Source organism: Azolla caroliniana, unplaced genomic scaffold, assembly GCF_043228905.1.
Source record: "Azolla caroliniana isolate FFs.n. ecotype wild unplaced genomic scaffold, voAzoCaro1.0.p SCAF_2, whole genome shotgun sequence".
In the NCBI taxonomy this organism is placed as follows: Eukaryota; Viridiplantae; Streptophyta; class Polypodiopsida; order Salviniales; family Salviniaceae; genus Azolla; species Azolla caroliniana.
The window spans coordinates 19526043-19544010 of NW_028230437.1; the positions used below are offsets into that span (position 1 = coordinate 19526043).

Sequence of the window (17968 nt, forward strand, 5' to 3'; positions counted from 1 at the left end):
TAACTACAAAACCATGTTTTTCATCAAACAAAGAAACAAGACACATCAATACATGTTAAAACTCATCACTTTGTTTGTCATCCGAACCATTGCTTCCATGCGACTTAGCTCACACTCACTATAACAGGAGAGAGGGCATTGGGTCACAAGTGATATGAGTAATAAATTATGCACATTTGCCCTCAACAAGTTTTGAAGTCTAAGTATGGTACTTTGATACAATGCTCTACCTATGATCACATCCTAATATGCTTTCCATAGTTCTTCAACCAAACCCAATCCTAGCACAAATTTCTCAATCACAATGTGTACTCTTGATTGCAACATTCATTAGTAAAGTTTTTGAACATCGAGAATCGCTACCCACTTTCACATGTACTATGAGAAAATGTTATATTTTTTTGTCTCATCAATTATATTTGATTGACCTTCGTAGACAAATAAAATCTATTTTTCTCTCCTTGAGGTAATGGGTATTTGTCACATTGTTACCCAAAACTAAGACAATGGGTATTCACTCAATTTACACAATATGACCGAGCTTCATAGGTAGAGATCATATTTCTTTTTTGGGGGTATGGAAAGCTAGATCATAATTAGGAGACGTGGAATAATTTATTACTACTCCTATAGATGGCTACTCCAAAACCTATTTATTTAATGCAAGGAAAGTACAACTTTATATTCAAAACAAACACAAATGCACAATGTACTTAATATGTCCATACAATTTATGCAATGTATCCAAATTATGTACCCACAACTCGCTAGGGACTCTGTCAATTTCTACACTAAAAATAGACTCCACTTTTGCTTATTACAACTTCTTGTACATAAAGAGTTGTAAGGAGATGCAAGAGAATGAAGCATCATCATGATTCATAACCATTAAGAAGGAAATCTAGACATATTTGGTATGCAAACCTAGACTTATTGAGGGCTAGAAGCTAGTGCAAAGAAACACACAAATACACACTCTCCCCCCTCAACTACCTACACACTTTTCTTTCTTAACTAGGGTCCTACACCATGAGAGTTACACCATGAGTGTTGCCAATTAACTATGTACAACACAAAGTACACCTTGGCATTGTGTGCCAACCAATTACTTATATAAAACACAAGGTACACCATGAGTGCTATGCATTTGAAGCTTTTGGTATACATACCACAAAGTACACCATGGTATGGTGTGCTAGCCAATTATCTACGTTCACCGCAAGGTACACCATGAGTTCTATGCTTTGAAATTTTTTGTGTACATACCGTGTAGTCTGTGTACATTATTAGTAAAGAAGTGTACAAGTAAAGCATAAAAACAAGCTAGTTACTTAGAGAGAGCAAGAGACAACAAACATGGTTCGGCTTATTTACAAAGGTCAAAGAAGGTAAGGTGCCACTACCAATCGGTCCTTAAATAAAAAAGACATGAAGACACAATGTTGCCAATCCCCCCTAGAAAAAGTGTCATTTTGCCAATGATTTGCCCATATGCTAGTAAATAACAAAACAAAACAAAACAAAAGCAAAAAGTAACAGGGAAAAAGGCACAAAGCTTCTTTTATCAAAAGACAGACAAGTTCCTTTCCCTCTGGGTTCTTGTTGTTTACATACAATATAAACAATGAGAATGCAAATTTTCACACACTGATTAAAAAAGAAGACACCATCCAGCCTTTCCAATAGCAATAATGATGATATTAACCTATTATTGTTATGGTTAGGGTCTGCATTGGACGATCTTTACATTTACTCGGGCAGTGGTATAACGAGCTTTTCTCCAGCATATATCTTGTCGCCATTCAAGTCATTGGCAGCTTTCAATGTCTCAAGAGAGATCTGGAGTTCAAATCATATAAAAAAATCCAAATCCAAATTAAAATGATAATGCATAATGTGAGTTTTATTTTGTGTGAGTGTGTGTTTCGGGATCGGATAACCCCATGTCCACAATTTCATACATTGACGAATTTGATGCGTAGATAACCAAGATTCAAGAGAAATTCATTAATAAGCCCATATTAGGACTCACCCCATATTTTCCAGAAATTGCCCACAAGGTGTCTCCCTTCTTGATGTCGTGATGATGGTCATTGCTCTCTAATTTAGAAGAAGGCTTCACCTCTGGTCCTGGGTTAACCTTATCCTTAAATATCCCGAGTAAAGATTTCTTCTTCTCATCCCCAAGACCATCGACAAGGGAACGAAACCATGGCTTCTTCTTCTCCTCTGTCACTTTCTCATCAACAGCATTATCCTGCAAAGCAAAACAATTTGAAATAAAACAAAGCAACTTAGCTTTTTTCCTAGAGAGGAAGAAACCAAAACAAAGATAACCTCTTCGCTTTCCACATAAATAACATCTAAATGCATGATTATGATAAAAAGAACTACAAATTTACAGCTAAGAAAAGAAAACAGAGAGAAACTTGGCTAAAGAGGCCAAACAAAAACTAAACTTTCTCAATCACTCGTCTTTACCCCACCTAAAATCAATGCTCCATTGTTGCACGATGAATTAAAACCGCACAGCTTTTGCATGAATGAATGAATCAACATGGTTGTGTTTATGTATGAATTTGATGGATGTGAACATTGAAATATACCATGGCTTTAATATTAGCGAAATGTAGACAAACACATTCATTGGGTAACCGTTCTAGATCTAATGTTTACAAAAACTCATCTTTCCACAAAAATAGCACAAACACATCATGAATGAATGAATGAATGTGAAAGAAACAGAAATAACCAGAAATTGCTTCTCTTTACACAAAAAAAATCATCAATTTATCATGAATATGCAATCAAAATGGTTGCACAGAGAGAGAGAGAGAGAGGCAATAAGTTCTAACTGAAGAAATTAAAACTTACCATATATAAAGAACATAGATGCATCATGAAATAGAAGAAAGTTTAAACCTAACATCCTGACAATAAAACTTTTCTTCCCCACATCAACAAAGAGTTTCAAATGTACCAATAAATACAAGCTTCTCTTCTTCCGCATCATAAAAGAAGTTTTTATCATTAAAAAAAACTATCAGGTATTAATGATGAATCCCAGAAAATAGAAAGTTGTTCTGAATCTAAGCGTTTAACACGCTGGACTCTCTTTCCACATAAAAAAGAGTCGCAAATGTATAATGGATGAATGCATGTACAAAAATATATATCAAATCTAAGGTTAAACAAGGAAAAGAATGGAGAAGGGTAAAAACCTCCAGTTTCTTGGCAACATCGAGGATGGCGATCACTTCTTGTTCCACATAAACAACACCAACATCGATGCTGCCTCCCTCTTTGATCTTCTCTACCGAATCTTTAATCTTCTCTACTGAATCTTTGATCACCTTCTCATTGTAGTAATCATCTCCTTCTGCATAGTTGGTAGGGGAGATGTCGTTGTTGATTTCTTCTTCATTATCACCATCGTCTAATATTATCGATGATCCTCTTTCTTTAACTTTTTCTTTCTTTCCTTTCAAGATGCTGATGATGCTCCATACAACTCCTGCTACCACAGCAGCCCCTGCAGCCTTAACCGCAGCCTCTTTCTTCCCATCCTTATCAGGGGAAGCCATTAGAATCAATAATCTCTCTTTCTCTCTCTATCTCACACACACACACACTCTCTCTTATCTGTTTATGTAACATAAATGGTTCATCACTCTTCAATTGAATATACCACCACCATGCTATCTATGCCTTCTCTCTCTCTCTCTCTCTCTCTCTCTCTCTCTTCCTTTTTCTATCTTATACAGACATGCGAAAGTTTGTGTGTATGGCTAGCAAGCGAAGCTCCCATGGATATGGAAGGAGGCTTGAGAGATGTGGGGTGATCTTCTTCTTTCTGTGCCTGCCCCACATGCACAAAATGGGTCCTTCCCTTCCCCCTTTTCACACAATATGCAGGTGTAAAAACAATAACACTACTCACCCTCGCCATAGCCAAGAGACTCTCCGGAACACCACCACATGGATCGAGGATATGGTGCTCTCATCATTTCTTCGCCCGTAGACCCCGCCCGATGATTTATGAATGAATGTATGTATATATGTATGAATATGCTTTCATTCCATTCCTCATTGACCGCCCATTGGAACCAAGTTATTCTACCTCGAACTGTAAATACCAATCAATCATTTTGCCCATAGACCCACCCTTGCCTCCCCCTCCAGCACACTTTGAAGATGAAGCTATCCTTGGCTCTGGTTCACATGCATTTGTAAGTCGTTGTTACCTACACTGTTGTCGCATTTCCTTAAGGCCATGTTATTACTTTCAAGTTTCACCCCATGGGTCGTGGAAAGCAATTTTTGGGTAAGACATATTTTCAAGAGAAAAGTATCGACACTTGGGGAATGTTAAAGTCGTGTCTTCTTAGAAGAAACCCATTGACATGCACAATCTCACACTGAAAAAACACAGAGTGTTAAAAAGTGGAGATAACATCAACCCCATACATAGTTTAGTGAGCACGAGGGTTATTCGAGATCATATCTCGCCACTTGCTCATGCATTACTTCTTCGTTGCCTCCTTGTCAAACAATTGTCTGTTGTTCATCAAGTCTAAAGCTCCCTTCGTTGCCAAAACCTAAGTCATCCTTATCTAGAGCCAATTAGTAATTGATATAGGATCACACAAGGTCTAGATAGGAACCTAGTGACGATTTGGGGGTTCCTAGGGATTCATCATTTTTCACAAACCCTTCAAATATTATACATTTGAAATTAAATTAGTTTATAAATTTGAGCCCTTTTGCATAGGGTGACAGAACTAAAACGAAAGAAAGTGACGGGGGATATCCTTGAGCTTCGGCATGGCGAATCTACAATCAATGGCATGTCACCTTGATTGTCGTAGGCCTCCCATGAGATCCTCATGATTCGCTACCCTGTGATTTTGTTTGTCAACAAAGCCTAGTTGCTCAACTCCCAAAAATGTTGAACTTGACAATGAGCTCTTACATTTCAAAACATAATGTTACAAGTCTACTTATGTCAAAACCTTAGGGTTAACTTAACCCTTTTTGGTCATTTTCATAAATAACCACTTCAAAGGCTCGTAACATAAAGCATTTGTATTTCACCGTTGCCACACGCACTAAAATTTAACACCCCCTGTCAATGGGCATATACAATGTAATTGAGTGGGCAAGGATCATTATCAATCTATCAAAAGACTTTTGGTCATGGCATCCAATACATGGTCAAGTGTCAAAATTTTGTAAATAGCACGTTTATTCTCCGTGACACATTCCCATACTAAAGTGATATCGAACCTCTATGTGTTATGGTGTCAAATGATGTATTAGATTCTTTTCCAAACTGATAGTACCTTGACTATTGCTAGATAAGGTCGGACCTGAGTTTGGAATGATTGGTCGAAAAGTGTCAGCTTGTTGATTGAGCCATATTGTTTGCTTTAGCATGTTGGATACATGTGCATATTTTGCTTCAATCATCAAGGTCATCATGCATTCTTGGAGTTTTGATCTCCACGAGATTTGGCCAAATGAATTTCTTGAAATCTTAGCATTCAAAGTGTGGCACTCAAATTTTATGTGACCGAGCTTCTTGCAACAATTGCGAGTTCAGAAGTCCCAATACTTGATTTAGCTCCTTGAATTAATCAGACCCTGGAAGGTGCTCAAACTTATTTTGAGTTGCAACCAATAACTCAAAGTTCGTACATTGTAGGAATCACCAATTTGGTGCTTTGTGCAAACATTTTATGTTGGCTCCAAAAGGAAAAAAGGAATTGTAAAATAAAAGAGAAAAAAATAACAATTCTCAGGTGATTAAGGTTATTGATTTCATGGAAGAAGTTATAAGGTTCGTGTTGAGAATCAAGCTCAACCTAGTCTAGCGTGCGAACACACCTTTTGAGAATCTATGAGCACCAAAAGGTCAAAGGTCACCACTACTTTCTACCCATTAACTATGTGTCATAGAATCATATTCTATGACACATAACTAGTGAGTTCCATATTCCCCATAACTAATGAGTTTCCACATTCCCCAAGGTTCTAGAGAGAGAGTAGGGGTTTTATCTAGAGAATATAGAGGGAGGGTGACCTTATATAATTTAAGCACCCGCCTCCTACTTTGTAATGTGTCGGTTAGTCTCCTTTGTAATATTCATATTGTTGTAGTTGTTCTCCACTTCTTGTTAATACATACATCCATCTTGAGAACTTCATTTTCCTATCTATCTATCATGTGTCTCTATTCTCTCCTCCTTCACACACACACATAACACACATCCTTAATCTATTCCGCTACATAGAATCACACTAGAATCTTTACATGGTATCAACACGATTTGATAGCTTGATCTAGCCCATCCTCGTGTGTTGTGTCTACGTCGACGATTCAAGGAAATCCGGCTCATCACTATCGTAGTGTTGTTACATAGCTCGTGTCCAAGAGAGAAGAAGAAGGAAGAAATCTACATCAACCACCATGAATACTCGAATGGGCAACTCTCTTCCCATCGAGAAGTTGGACCAAAACAACTTTGCATATTGGGAGTACAAGCTGCACCAATACCTTATCAGCCAAGGTTATTGGAGCTACATCAAAGGAGCACAAGAAAATAAACCCAACCCAAATGACGTGTCAATGACAAATAGACGAGGCTAAATACTAAGAGAAAGAGAGAGAGCATAGACAAGAGAACAAGAGAGAGAGAGAGAACAAGAGAGAGAGAGAGAGAGAGAATAGACAAGAGAATAAGAACTGAATTTATGCTTTTCGTAACTGGTGTTGTTTACCTTGATTAGAATCAAGGTGCACTTGAGTATTTATACAAGAATGAGGAGGTATGTATGAAAGCTAAGAATGTTCTAGAAAATGCATGAGGACGCATGCAAGCTAGGAAACATTTAGAGAATACATGAAGATGCATTCTCGAAAAGTTTCTTCAAAGTTCTAGTGATGAACATATAATGTAAGAAGTTTATATTATAAAATGATGCACATATAGATGTAGTTCAATTAGTAAGGTTGTCCAATAAGACCAGGAGGTCATGGGTTCAACCCCTACATTCCACTATGGCATCATGTCTATGACATTATCCTCCCTTTAAGGCCGCCTCCCAAGACCTGCGCCCGACTTATGAGGGTATCATTGAGGTAAAACTCAAATGACCTCTAGAGCATTTTGTAAATCTATAACTAGTTCCCATGTGGCATCCGAAATTGGGTAACCTTTCCATAAGACCAAATATTGAAGTTGTTGACGACTCAGGCAAGAGTCGAGGATCTGGTCAACCTCGTACTCCTCCCCTGTCGACAATTCCACGGGGTTGCGGCGAAGGAGGCTGTCATCCCGGAAATCGAGAAGGATGGTAGAGTTCGGGGAGGGAAACGTGTAAAACATTGTGAATCCTGAATGTTGGGGGAAGTGCTAACCGAAAGGCGACGTGGTTTATTCGCTCAATGATACAAAAGGGGCTTAGCTTTTTGTAGTCCAATTTTGCACAGGTACGTGCGGTGGCGATGTGGTGACGTAACAACCAAACCATGTCCCCGACAACAAACTTTGGCACGACCAAGCAATGTCAGTAGCCTGATCTTTATACTGGTCACTAGCAATACAGAATTCAAGGGAGAGGTCATGATGGACATTATGTAAAGTGTGGGGATGCGTCTTTGTCAAAGGATTGACTGAATTTGCAATAATGGAAATGTTGAAATGAGGGTGAAATCCATAGTTTGCAAAGAATGGGGAAATCTTAGTTGAAGTATGGATACTATAATCTATTATTGTAGGCAAATTCCGCTATTGCAAGGAAGTCCACCCAATCCTCTTGTTGGTAGCTCACGGTACACTAGAGGTTACATTGTTCGAGGATTTGGTTGACTCTTTTGGTTTGTCCATCAGTTTGAGGATGGTATGTTGATGACAAGTTTACAAAAGTCCCGAATGTCTGCAAAAGTGGTCATCATAAGTGGGAGATGAATTGAGAACTTCGGTTAGAAGCGATATCCTCGGGTAAGTCGTGTCGTCAAAATACTTTTGTAAGAAAAAGGTCAGTTGTCTCCTCCCTCGAAAGGGTTTTGGAACAAGGGACAAAGTGAGCCATCGTCGAAAACTAATCGACAATCACTAGCATCGTGTCATGGCCACCGACACGAGGGAGGTCGGTTATAAAGTCCATGGATATGGAGGCCCATGGTCGACTTGGAATTGGGAGCGGGTGGAGAAGACTGTATGGCCGATGGTGAGCCACTTTGGAGCGAGCACATACGTCACACGTCTTGATAAATTCCTTGACAAATTTCCAAGGTTGGGGCCATCAAAACCCTCGAGATAGCAACTCCAGTGTTTTCGTGACCCCAAAATGGCGGCTAGAGGATCATCATTATAGTTTTGTAGTACTCGTGTGCGCACGATCTTTCTGGAATGTACTAGATGTGATTACGATATAGTAACCCATCCCGGGTTGTAAATTGGTTGAGATATGAGCTTTTCATTTCCGGGGATGGGTCATTCATGCACGTCATGATTTCATTGGCGAACGGGTCTGACATGGTTGCCTTGGCGATCTCGTCGAGCAAATAATCATCACGCAACATGCAGGTTTCGAACATCTAACGTTCATCGGGCCTCAACAATGGGATTGCTGAGAATATGCATTGTCCCCTGGGCATAGTGCAAAATTTGGTTGTCGAGAGAGGGCATCATCTTTCCCATGTTGAACGTCGAGTTGAAACAAGATCTCAAAGTCATATGGTGATTTTGTTGAGAGACATGTAATCCATGCACATACGTAGTGTCCCATCTTTCTTCTCCACAAAAATGATGGGTGCACTGTAAGGTGATTGGCTTGGTCTAATGAATCCACGTGCTTCTAACTCCTATAATTGTTGTTTTAACTCTTCTAATTGAGCAACATTCATCCGGTAAGGAGCATTTGCAAGTGGTATGCTTCCTGGAATAATTGGGATTTTATGGTCGATTGACCTTTGTGGTGGAAGAGTTTTGGGTAGCTCCGTTGTTAATATATCCTTGTATTGCTTTAATATTTCCTTCATTTTCTTTACCCTTAGTTCTACCTTCCTCACAATCGTTGTTGATGATTGCAGCGCGGTGCAAAGAAAAAGTTAACCACCCTTCCTCAAGACTCAGTTTGCTACTACTTTGTCGTGCAGAGTTTTGCGGTCACAGTTGTTGCCATAGCCTTTGTATTCCTCCTATGCATGCTTACAATGATGCATGCCTTCCCATCTTTGTTATCTAATAACACCTTATCTACCTTTTTTCTGAATTGGTTGATGACATACTTGTCCACCCATTCTAGACCTAAGACCACTTTGCACCCATCCATGTTGACCGCTAGAAAAGGTGTCCGCCCCTTCCATTCTCCCACTTCAATCAAGACATCTGCCGCCAATGAACACTTATTAGTGTATCCTTGCACAAAACTCATAGAGAGGTTGGTTAAAGGCCGCAATTTTAATACACCATGACGCACGCATGGTTATGAAGTTGTGTGTTGCTCTGTTATCTACCATTGCCTCACAACCATGTCCATTAAATTTTATGTTGAGAAAGAAAGAGATTACTTGTGTTGTTGAGTTTGATTATGAGACAGGTGGGTCGTGCGGTGGCAACCCCTGCACGTACAACGACCTCTTCTCCTTCTTCCTCATATTGTGTTGTTATTGCTTCCATGTCTTGCTCGGAACCTTCCTCGAGCTCTATTAACTCAAGTTGTGAGGTGGCTGCCCGCACGATTAATTGCTTCTTTTTTGGACAATTAGATGCCAGGTGAGGGCCTCCACACTCAAAATAACCTCTCCTAATTAGTGGGGTTTGTTGTGTTGTAGTTGAAGTGGGACTCCTCGGTTGTCGTCCTCCCATGCTAGTTGTCCAGATAGATCTGATTGGATCCCCTCGTGTTATTCATCTTCTTATCGAGCTAGTGATAGTCGTCCACCCACAATTGTTAGGCATACTTCCTAGATTGTTGTAGAAAGGCCGAGAGCTCCCTTCTATGTAGCAATGGGCTTAGTTTCGGCTCAAACCAAACCGAATCGTTAAACCGTGGCTTAACAGTTTATTGGTTCAAAGATAAATAAACCGTTTGGTTTAGTTTTGGTTTGGTTTGGTTTTGAATCTCATGGTTTAACGGTTTATGTGGTTTTGTTTAAAGGTTTAAAGGTTAAAAAATATTCTTAAATTTTTATCTCTAGGCTATAACTTTCAAAATTTAATTTTAAACCTCTAGGCTCTAACTTATTAAATTTTATATGCATTATAAGTAGAGTCTCCTTTTGATGTATGATTCTCAAATTTATGATAAATATGATGACCAAATTTATAATAAGTGTGATAACCAAATTTATGATGATTTTCTCACACAAATTCATAATAAGTATGATAATTAATATCTCTAAAAAATGGTTTGGTTTGGTTTGAAAGCTAAGAAACCGAACCGGGCCCATTGCTACTTCTATGTCACCTATCCTTTTTGCCACCCTCATGGCTTCCTCAAAAGTTTGTGGGTTCACCTTCTCTACATCTAGCTTGACGTGAGGCTTCAATCCAACTAAGAACCCATGAAGTTTGGTGATTTGATGAAGATGTGGCAGTTGCAATGTCACCTAGCATTACCTCTTAGTATACATGGTGAGTTGTCCTTCCCCTTGCCTCAACGTTCTCCATTCATCCATGATATGGAGATCTTCATTATGTGGTATGAAGTAATGACACAACTCTCATTTGAACTCCGTCCAGGGCATGAACTCACACACGTTTTCTCTCGACATGCACCAATTTTGTGTTGGTCCATCTAAAAAACATGCGGAGACCATTACCCTCAAGTCGAGTTCTACCTGAGTTTGGACGAGGAATAGTTCGGTTTCCCTTATCCATCTTGTAAGTACCATCGAGTTCCTCTCCCCCATGTACATTTTTGGTTTGATAGGCTTGAATGATCCTAAGTTGTTGTGGCGGTTATCAACATTACCTACTTTCAGCCTCTGCACCATCTCCTCCAAACGCCCTAGTCCTCCTTCCACGTGCTTTCTCCCTTGTAACTCTCCCATTTGCAGGCCCGGTCCCTCTTCTTCTCTATGCCATCTCTAATATTCCATAATGAGCCTCCCGCTCTCTAATTCCCTACCCTCTTGGTTGCCTTGGTCTTAGTGCGATCTCCCCCAATGGTGTGCCTCCTCCATTCTTGGGCTCCCCTGAGTTGATCCCTCTTCTCCGCCTTCTTTCTACCATTGGTTAGCTAAAAGGGGGGGATCAATCTAGTATCTTTGTGGATATCTTGACTCCTCCCGTGGTGTCATTTGCCACTTCCTCGTACTCTATTTTCCTTTATTCTTAAATATCCTCTTGTTGGAATGGCTCGCCAATCACCTTAGCTTTGATATCCAGTTTTACACCAATGACACAAAATGAGAGGAAACATTGCATTCAATGGAAATGGAAAACATAAGCAATAATTACTAACAACTAATGACACTAAAATTGTCCACCGGGAACCCCTCATTGAGGATCACAACTACTTCATTAAATAGAGTTTTATTGGAGTCCCAAACGTTCATGAGATGAAACACTTGTGCTTCCAAGATTTATTTTAATAATCTATTCTTTTATTTTATGTAATTGTAACGATCGTAACAATAAAGGAGACTTAATAGTAATCATATTTTTATAATTTATTAATGAACGATTGCTCTTTTTTTAGTATTTTTTTTAAAATGAATTAATTATTATTATTTATATTTATTTTACAAAACGAATGATTTTATAATATTCTTTGGGCCATTTCATATTCTCAAATATTGCAAATATCACGCATGTGTCAATCTATGATTGCAATGTCACACCAACTCACCTATGCAACAAATTGGACAATAAAAGACTATGTCTTTTCAACATTATTGTGCAATCAAATCCAGATGCTTTGTGAATCACCTACCGTTACACTTTTGGATCCACAATGTGTTTTAGACAATGTTCTTGCAATGTTACTACTCATCTTTTCTTTTCTTTTTGAATTGTAATTAGCTTACCCTAATGGTAAGTTGTTTATACTACTAACACTACATCTTAGGTTCGAAACCCAAATTTCTCACCTCTCTATTGTTCTATAGATATCTCTTATTTCACTAGATGCTACTGTGGAATGTAGGGTGTTGAGCGGCAAGCTCAACCGGATCCAAATCGGCTGATATAAGCCTGAGCCGGATCGGTGAGTCGGTGAGCTAGAGAGCCGATTAGCCGGATCAAGCAGCAACTGGAAGCCTAGTAGCAGCCTAGACTACTAGGTAGTTAATGTCTCGTAATTAGTGTTAGACGTTCGTGTGAGCATTGAAGTACATCGTACTTCTGTCAGTCCTCTTAGGACTTGTATAAATAGTGTTATTGAGCACGTTGTATGTACAAAGAATTTTACAGAGTTGTTAATAATAGATTTTAAGTTGTTTTGCTCTTTCTCTGTCTCTCCTGTGTACCTTCTGTGTATTAATCTCTCTCTCTCTCTCTCTCTCTCCCTAAACCCTAAACCCTAAACCCTGCTCTATGCGGATGACATAGTTTTGCTCTCTGAATCCGAACACAACCTACAAAGGCACCTTAATGCCTTAGATGACTTTTGTGTACAACGAGGATTGGTAGTGAATCTAGGGAAAACGAAAGCCGTTATCTTCCACACATCGGCCCAAGTTAGAGCTAAGTGTCACCTAACTATCTCCCATAGCCCAGTCGAGGTGGTTGGATCATACGTTTATCTCGAAGTCACTTTTAGTGCCCGCTCAAGTAATTTTTCGATGACACAGGCAACGAAGGATAGACTCACGAGAGGACATGCATCCCTCTCACTCCTAGAGAGACAATGCCACCAAGCACACTTTCAAGAGCCACGAACTAAAGGGTGGCTCTTTGACTCATTAGTGACCCCCTCCCTCATGTATGCATCAGTGGTTTGGGCTCCAGGATTACCATCTTTCATGTGGACGCAATTAGAGAGACCATTGGTGATGATGCTATCACGCCAACTCCGAAGCAAATCGACTGTACCACATGACATTATTAGGGTTGAGTTCACGTTATCCCCAATGTTAGTAGAGGCACTTTTTCAACTTGTAGTCTTCATTCACAGGATACATAGCCAACCACATGATAGAATATCTCATCAAGCCTTTAAGGCCTCTCGATCATTGTATGAGTCCGGCTATACTAGCTCATGGTATGGCATGATGGTGAGTTGGCTTCTTGCGAATGGTCTAGACATTAATAACATACCTCCCCTTAAGTACAACCACACGAGTGATAACACTTTAATCTCTCATGAGGACCGCAATAAAGTAATACGCCAAGAAATATGGCAAATTTACACTCGGTGTAAATGGATCACCCCACTAGAGCCACTCCCATCTAAAATGTTGTACTATAAGAAACACTTCGTGCACTTCTCTAAGTTAGGTTTTATCACACGGCCAAAATATCTAGATGTATTCTTACCACATGCACTAAGGGTTGCCATTGGACAACTTAGAATATCATCTCACCAACTTGAGATTGAGAATGGCCGTATTAGTGGAGTCCCTAGGGAGGAAAGGATATGTAGGTTATGTCACATAGAGATAGAGGATGAGTATCACTTTACATGCAAGTGTCCAACCTATGCCGAGATAAGGGCAAAATACCAAGACATACTTGGTTCGTCTCCCACCCTCCCCAAACTATTAGATACTCTAGATATAAAGAAATTAGGCAAATACATTCTAGAGCTAAAACAACACAGAGAGAATAAGTTACAAAATGTTGACAATAATGTTGCTAATGATCACGAACATGTAACAAATGAAGTTTTTCAGGAACATGAGGAGACAACGAATGCCGACACACTTGCACCACTTGGCCTTTCCATTGATGAGGCAGAAAACCAGAGAAGAACCAGACGTCCTCGGGTGTCGGGTTTCAAAGCAACTCGACGTGATGTGGAAGCAATATTGAAAATAAGGGAACGTGAGCTACACCGTCTAGAAGTCATGGCTAGGGCACTCTCTACATTGGAACCCACATCAAGACCCTTTGGCCCCCCACTTATTTTCGAGAGGCTTGGGTGGAAATAAAAATAGGCTTAGTGTATAGTCACTTTCGAGTATACTACATATTGTACAGTACTAGAACTCTTTTAGTTTAAGTTCTATTTTTTACTTTATTTTATTTTAGTTATGATGACTGGATAAATACTCTTTTGTTGTAAACCAATTGTCTCATGGGCCAAATTTGGCCTTAGAAGACGTTAATATATCTTCCTTTCTTTCTTTCTTTCTGTCTCTCTCTCTCTATGTGTTGCTATCCTGCTAAGCTGGTTGTCTAACGCTTTCGCACCTTCGTTTTTTACATAGGGGTCCCATCTTCTCTTCTTGACCGCCAACCTCTCGCACCGCCTTTGGTCCTACTTGAAGATAAAGAGGAGTTTGAGGTAAAGAAAATACTAGACTCCTGATAGGTATGCATAAATTTTCACTGACTATTATCATAGAAGGGTTATCCTCTATCCAAAGCCACTTGGGAACTAGCCAACGACCTCAACTATGCACCAAATGTAGTTCGGAATTTTTATTGTCATTATTCCCACAAACTCACTCCATCTAGAAGTCGACAATAAAGGGGAGGATAATGTCATGACAACGTGATACTAGACATGAACATCTAGTAGTTTGTGTGTATTAGTATATTGTAAATTTGTATGGTTAGTCTAATATTAAATGAGTTGTCACAAGGTAGCAACTTATATGCATATCTTTATAGAGAGGTGTAAGGTGGCACATAGTCATAGCCTACCTATTTCATTCTTAGTTCTATTAATATGGGGGTTCCCACCTAGTTGTCCTCCAAGAGTTCAACACAAGTTATTGGTTGTGTGTGATTCTATTAATCATCTTTCTCTTCATTGCTCTTTCTTCTTCTTTCGTCTCTCGTATCACTCTACTCATTCATTCACACATTCATTTATTGGCTTAGTGGTTTGTCTTGCATGTCTTGCTCATTTTCTAGTTCACTCATTCATTGATCGATGTCTTACATCCATAACATTATGGCTTACCAAAGTAATTATGCCCTACATAAGAGATACCACCATGTTATTGTTGTCGATATCCTAAGATTGCCAATGATGTCATCATCATTGGGCCATGGTTGACACCAAGTTTGTTGCTAACATGGAGTATGTTAGCACTAATGGGTCGGTATTCGCATTGCTACCATAATTAGGATATTATTGCTAAAGACTATGCCAACCAATAATGGAAGCGATAATGGAAAGTGCGAAGAATAAGTTAGATGATTGAGAGGGTGAAGAACAAGACAAGAAAAGTTGCTCATGAAAGAGTAGAGAAAAAATACGTGGGATGAGAGTCGAGCAATGGCCAATCAAGCCTTAGCTAATATTTGACCAATCATGGGATTGATGGTCAATAGTCTCTAGCTAAGAGTCGAGCGATTTCCAAGATAAGTGATAAGTAAGTCGATTGTCAAAACTCATTGTCCAAGAGACAATTCAACAGGGTTTAGGGTTTAGGGGCTAATTTCGAGGAGCTAATTTCATGTAAAAAGCACGATTTCTTATATTAGAGGAACTAATTTCATGTAAAAAGCCCAATTATCATAAAAAACAATTCATGATTTCTTATGTTAGAGGAGCTAATTTCATGTAAAAAGCCCGATCATCATAAAAAAATCATGATTTCTTATGTTAGAGGAGTCAATTTACAAATAAATTTGATGATTAAAATAACATTGACAAAGATTTACAAATCAAGCTTTGAAGAGAAACAACAATTTATTCAATTATTGCAATGTTTTTTTGAAATTTATGTTACAAATCAATGTTTTCATAGAAACCTTCACAAATGTTTATAAAAAGTTTCACAAATTTCTATTACAAATCAATTTTTAATAGAAACCTCCATAAATGTTTGTAAAAACATTCACAAAATTCTATTACAAATCACTTTTTTAAAAGAAACCTTCAATGTTTTCCAAATATTGACTAATTTTTGTTATAATTATACATATTTTCAGAAAACATGCCCGATACAATTTTTTGATATAATTATGCATATCTTCAAAAAACATGATTTATAAATAGTACATTAGAAACCTTCATGCCTACAACAAAATCTGGCAGCGATGTATGCATCAACGGTGAACAACATCGTGGGGAGCAACAACATGGGAGTGATTACAGTATCAATGTGGGTATGATCATAATCATGGAGTGATTATAGTGGATGTGGAGGCGGTGTTTTCTGAAAATGTGCAGAGAAAAACATTTTGGGGAAAAAAAATTAATGTAAAAATCCCTAAGTGCACGGCTTGGTTAAGTGTGCACATTTTCCTTGAGATCATAGTGCACACTTAACCGAATGGTTACTGTATTGTATTCATGAGACTTAATCAAATGAATGGCATGAAAACATCCCAAACCAATGTGAATCATATTCTAGACCTATGTTAGCTTGAGTATATAATTCTTATTTATCGACGTTACATCTTAGAGATTTAATCAATCAATTAAAAAATGAATATTTCATGCATGAAAAAGGAAACTATGTTGATCAATTAAGTTTTTTTTGAGCAACACTTAAAAATATATGAGAAAAAACGAATGTATGTTAAATTCTTCACATCTTAATCATCAATGAACAAAGTTATTTTTGTGCAAAATTGAGAAACTTGAATGTACCACTAAAAGACACGTTTGTCAAAAATTGAAGGGAAAAACTAATGTATGTTACATAGATCTTGGATGTGCATTAGATTAAGATCCTTTTATATGTACAAAAAGGAGATTTGAATGAGATAATCAAAATAATTAAAGAAGAAACTCTTCCTAAACAATGTCTATAATCGAAAGTAAATGTTAGATGTCATTAATCTGATTCATTAATTGGAAAACAATATCTCGATTCTGAAGCACAAAAAGGAACTTGACCAAGATAAGCAAAAAACATTTTTCGTGAATAATGTGATTCAAAAATTGAAAAACTAGGACTAATGTATGTTAGATATGTTAGGTTTGATCGATGGCTTAGAAAATGATGAATATATGTACAAAAAAGAGCTTTTAACAAATTGAAAAGAGAAAATTCCCAAACAATGTGGACGTGGATCAAAATCAGAACCAAAAGGTTGATGTATATGTGTAAAATTTGACACACAAATATTTGCACAATAGAAATATGAAGTGATCAATTAAATAGAGGAACACACATAAACATGCTCATTGTTTTCACAAAGAATCCCGAGCCGCCATTCGATCGGGCCGATCGAAACTCCAATCCAATGGTTGCATGCACGAAAAAGGCGACTTTGACCAAGTTCCTGTTGCGCAGGGGGGGGGGTGAGAGTGGCACATACGTACATACATGCCCATAGCCTGAGAGGCGATCAACCAGAATTCGAGACGTGGTGGTGGTGTGGGTGGTGAGGGGGGGTAAAACGAAGATAACCAACGGGCGGCACGCGGAGAAGTGAAAGTGAATGAAGAAGTATGTAATTGCATGGCAGGTGGAATGGATGTCTGGAATGAGAGTGGCCGGCCGGCCGAGACAGACTGGGGAGGGCCGATCGATCGGGAAATGGTTAATGAAGAGGTTCTCTGGCCCCCTCTCTCTCTCTGCTTTCCTTTGGGAGGAGGATTCCTAGGCAGACAAGACAAGACAGAAGACCCCCTCCCCCCCGAGATCACAGGTTCGAATTTAGGGTTTCTCCTCCGCAGACTTTATTTTATTTTAATTTTTTCTCTTCCGCTTTCTTTTTCTGTGTTGCAGAAATAGCCATCGCGACTTTTTTTTCTTCTTCTTCTTCTTCTTCTTCTTCTTCTCTTACTTTGTTTCTTTTCTTCTTCTTCTTTTTTTTTTTTTTCGCTCTCTTTTGCTCTTATTCGAACGTAACATACATACATACAGACAGAACGGAAGGAAGAA

The 17968-nt window shown here is 38.6% G+C and overlaps 1 protein-coding gene across 1 annotated transcript; it reads right to left on the reverse strand.

The window, feature by feature from the left end:
• Nucleotides 1–1533: 1533 nt before the first annotated feature.
• LOC147867499 (uncharacterized) lies at nt 1534–3802 on the reverse strand. The gene is made up of 3 exons (XM_087315283.1): nt 3222–3802; nt 2033–2257; nt 1534–1839 (listed from the first exon to the last, which is right to left on the reverse strand). Exons 1-3 carry the CDS (start codon nt 3582–3584, stop codon nt 1750–1752), a joined length of 678 nt encoding a protein of 225 aa, XP_087171409.1. The 5' UTR covers nt 3585–3802; the 3' UTR covers nt 1534–1749.
• Nucleotides 3803–17968: the final 14166 nt, after the last annotated feature.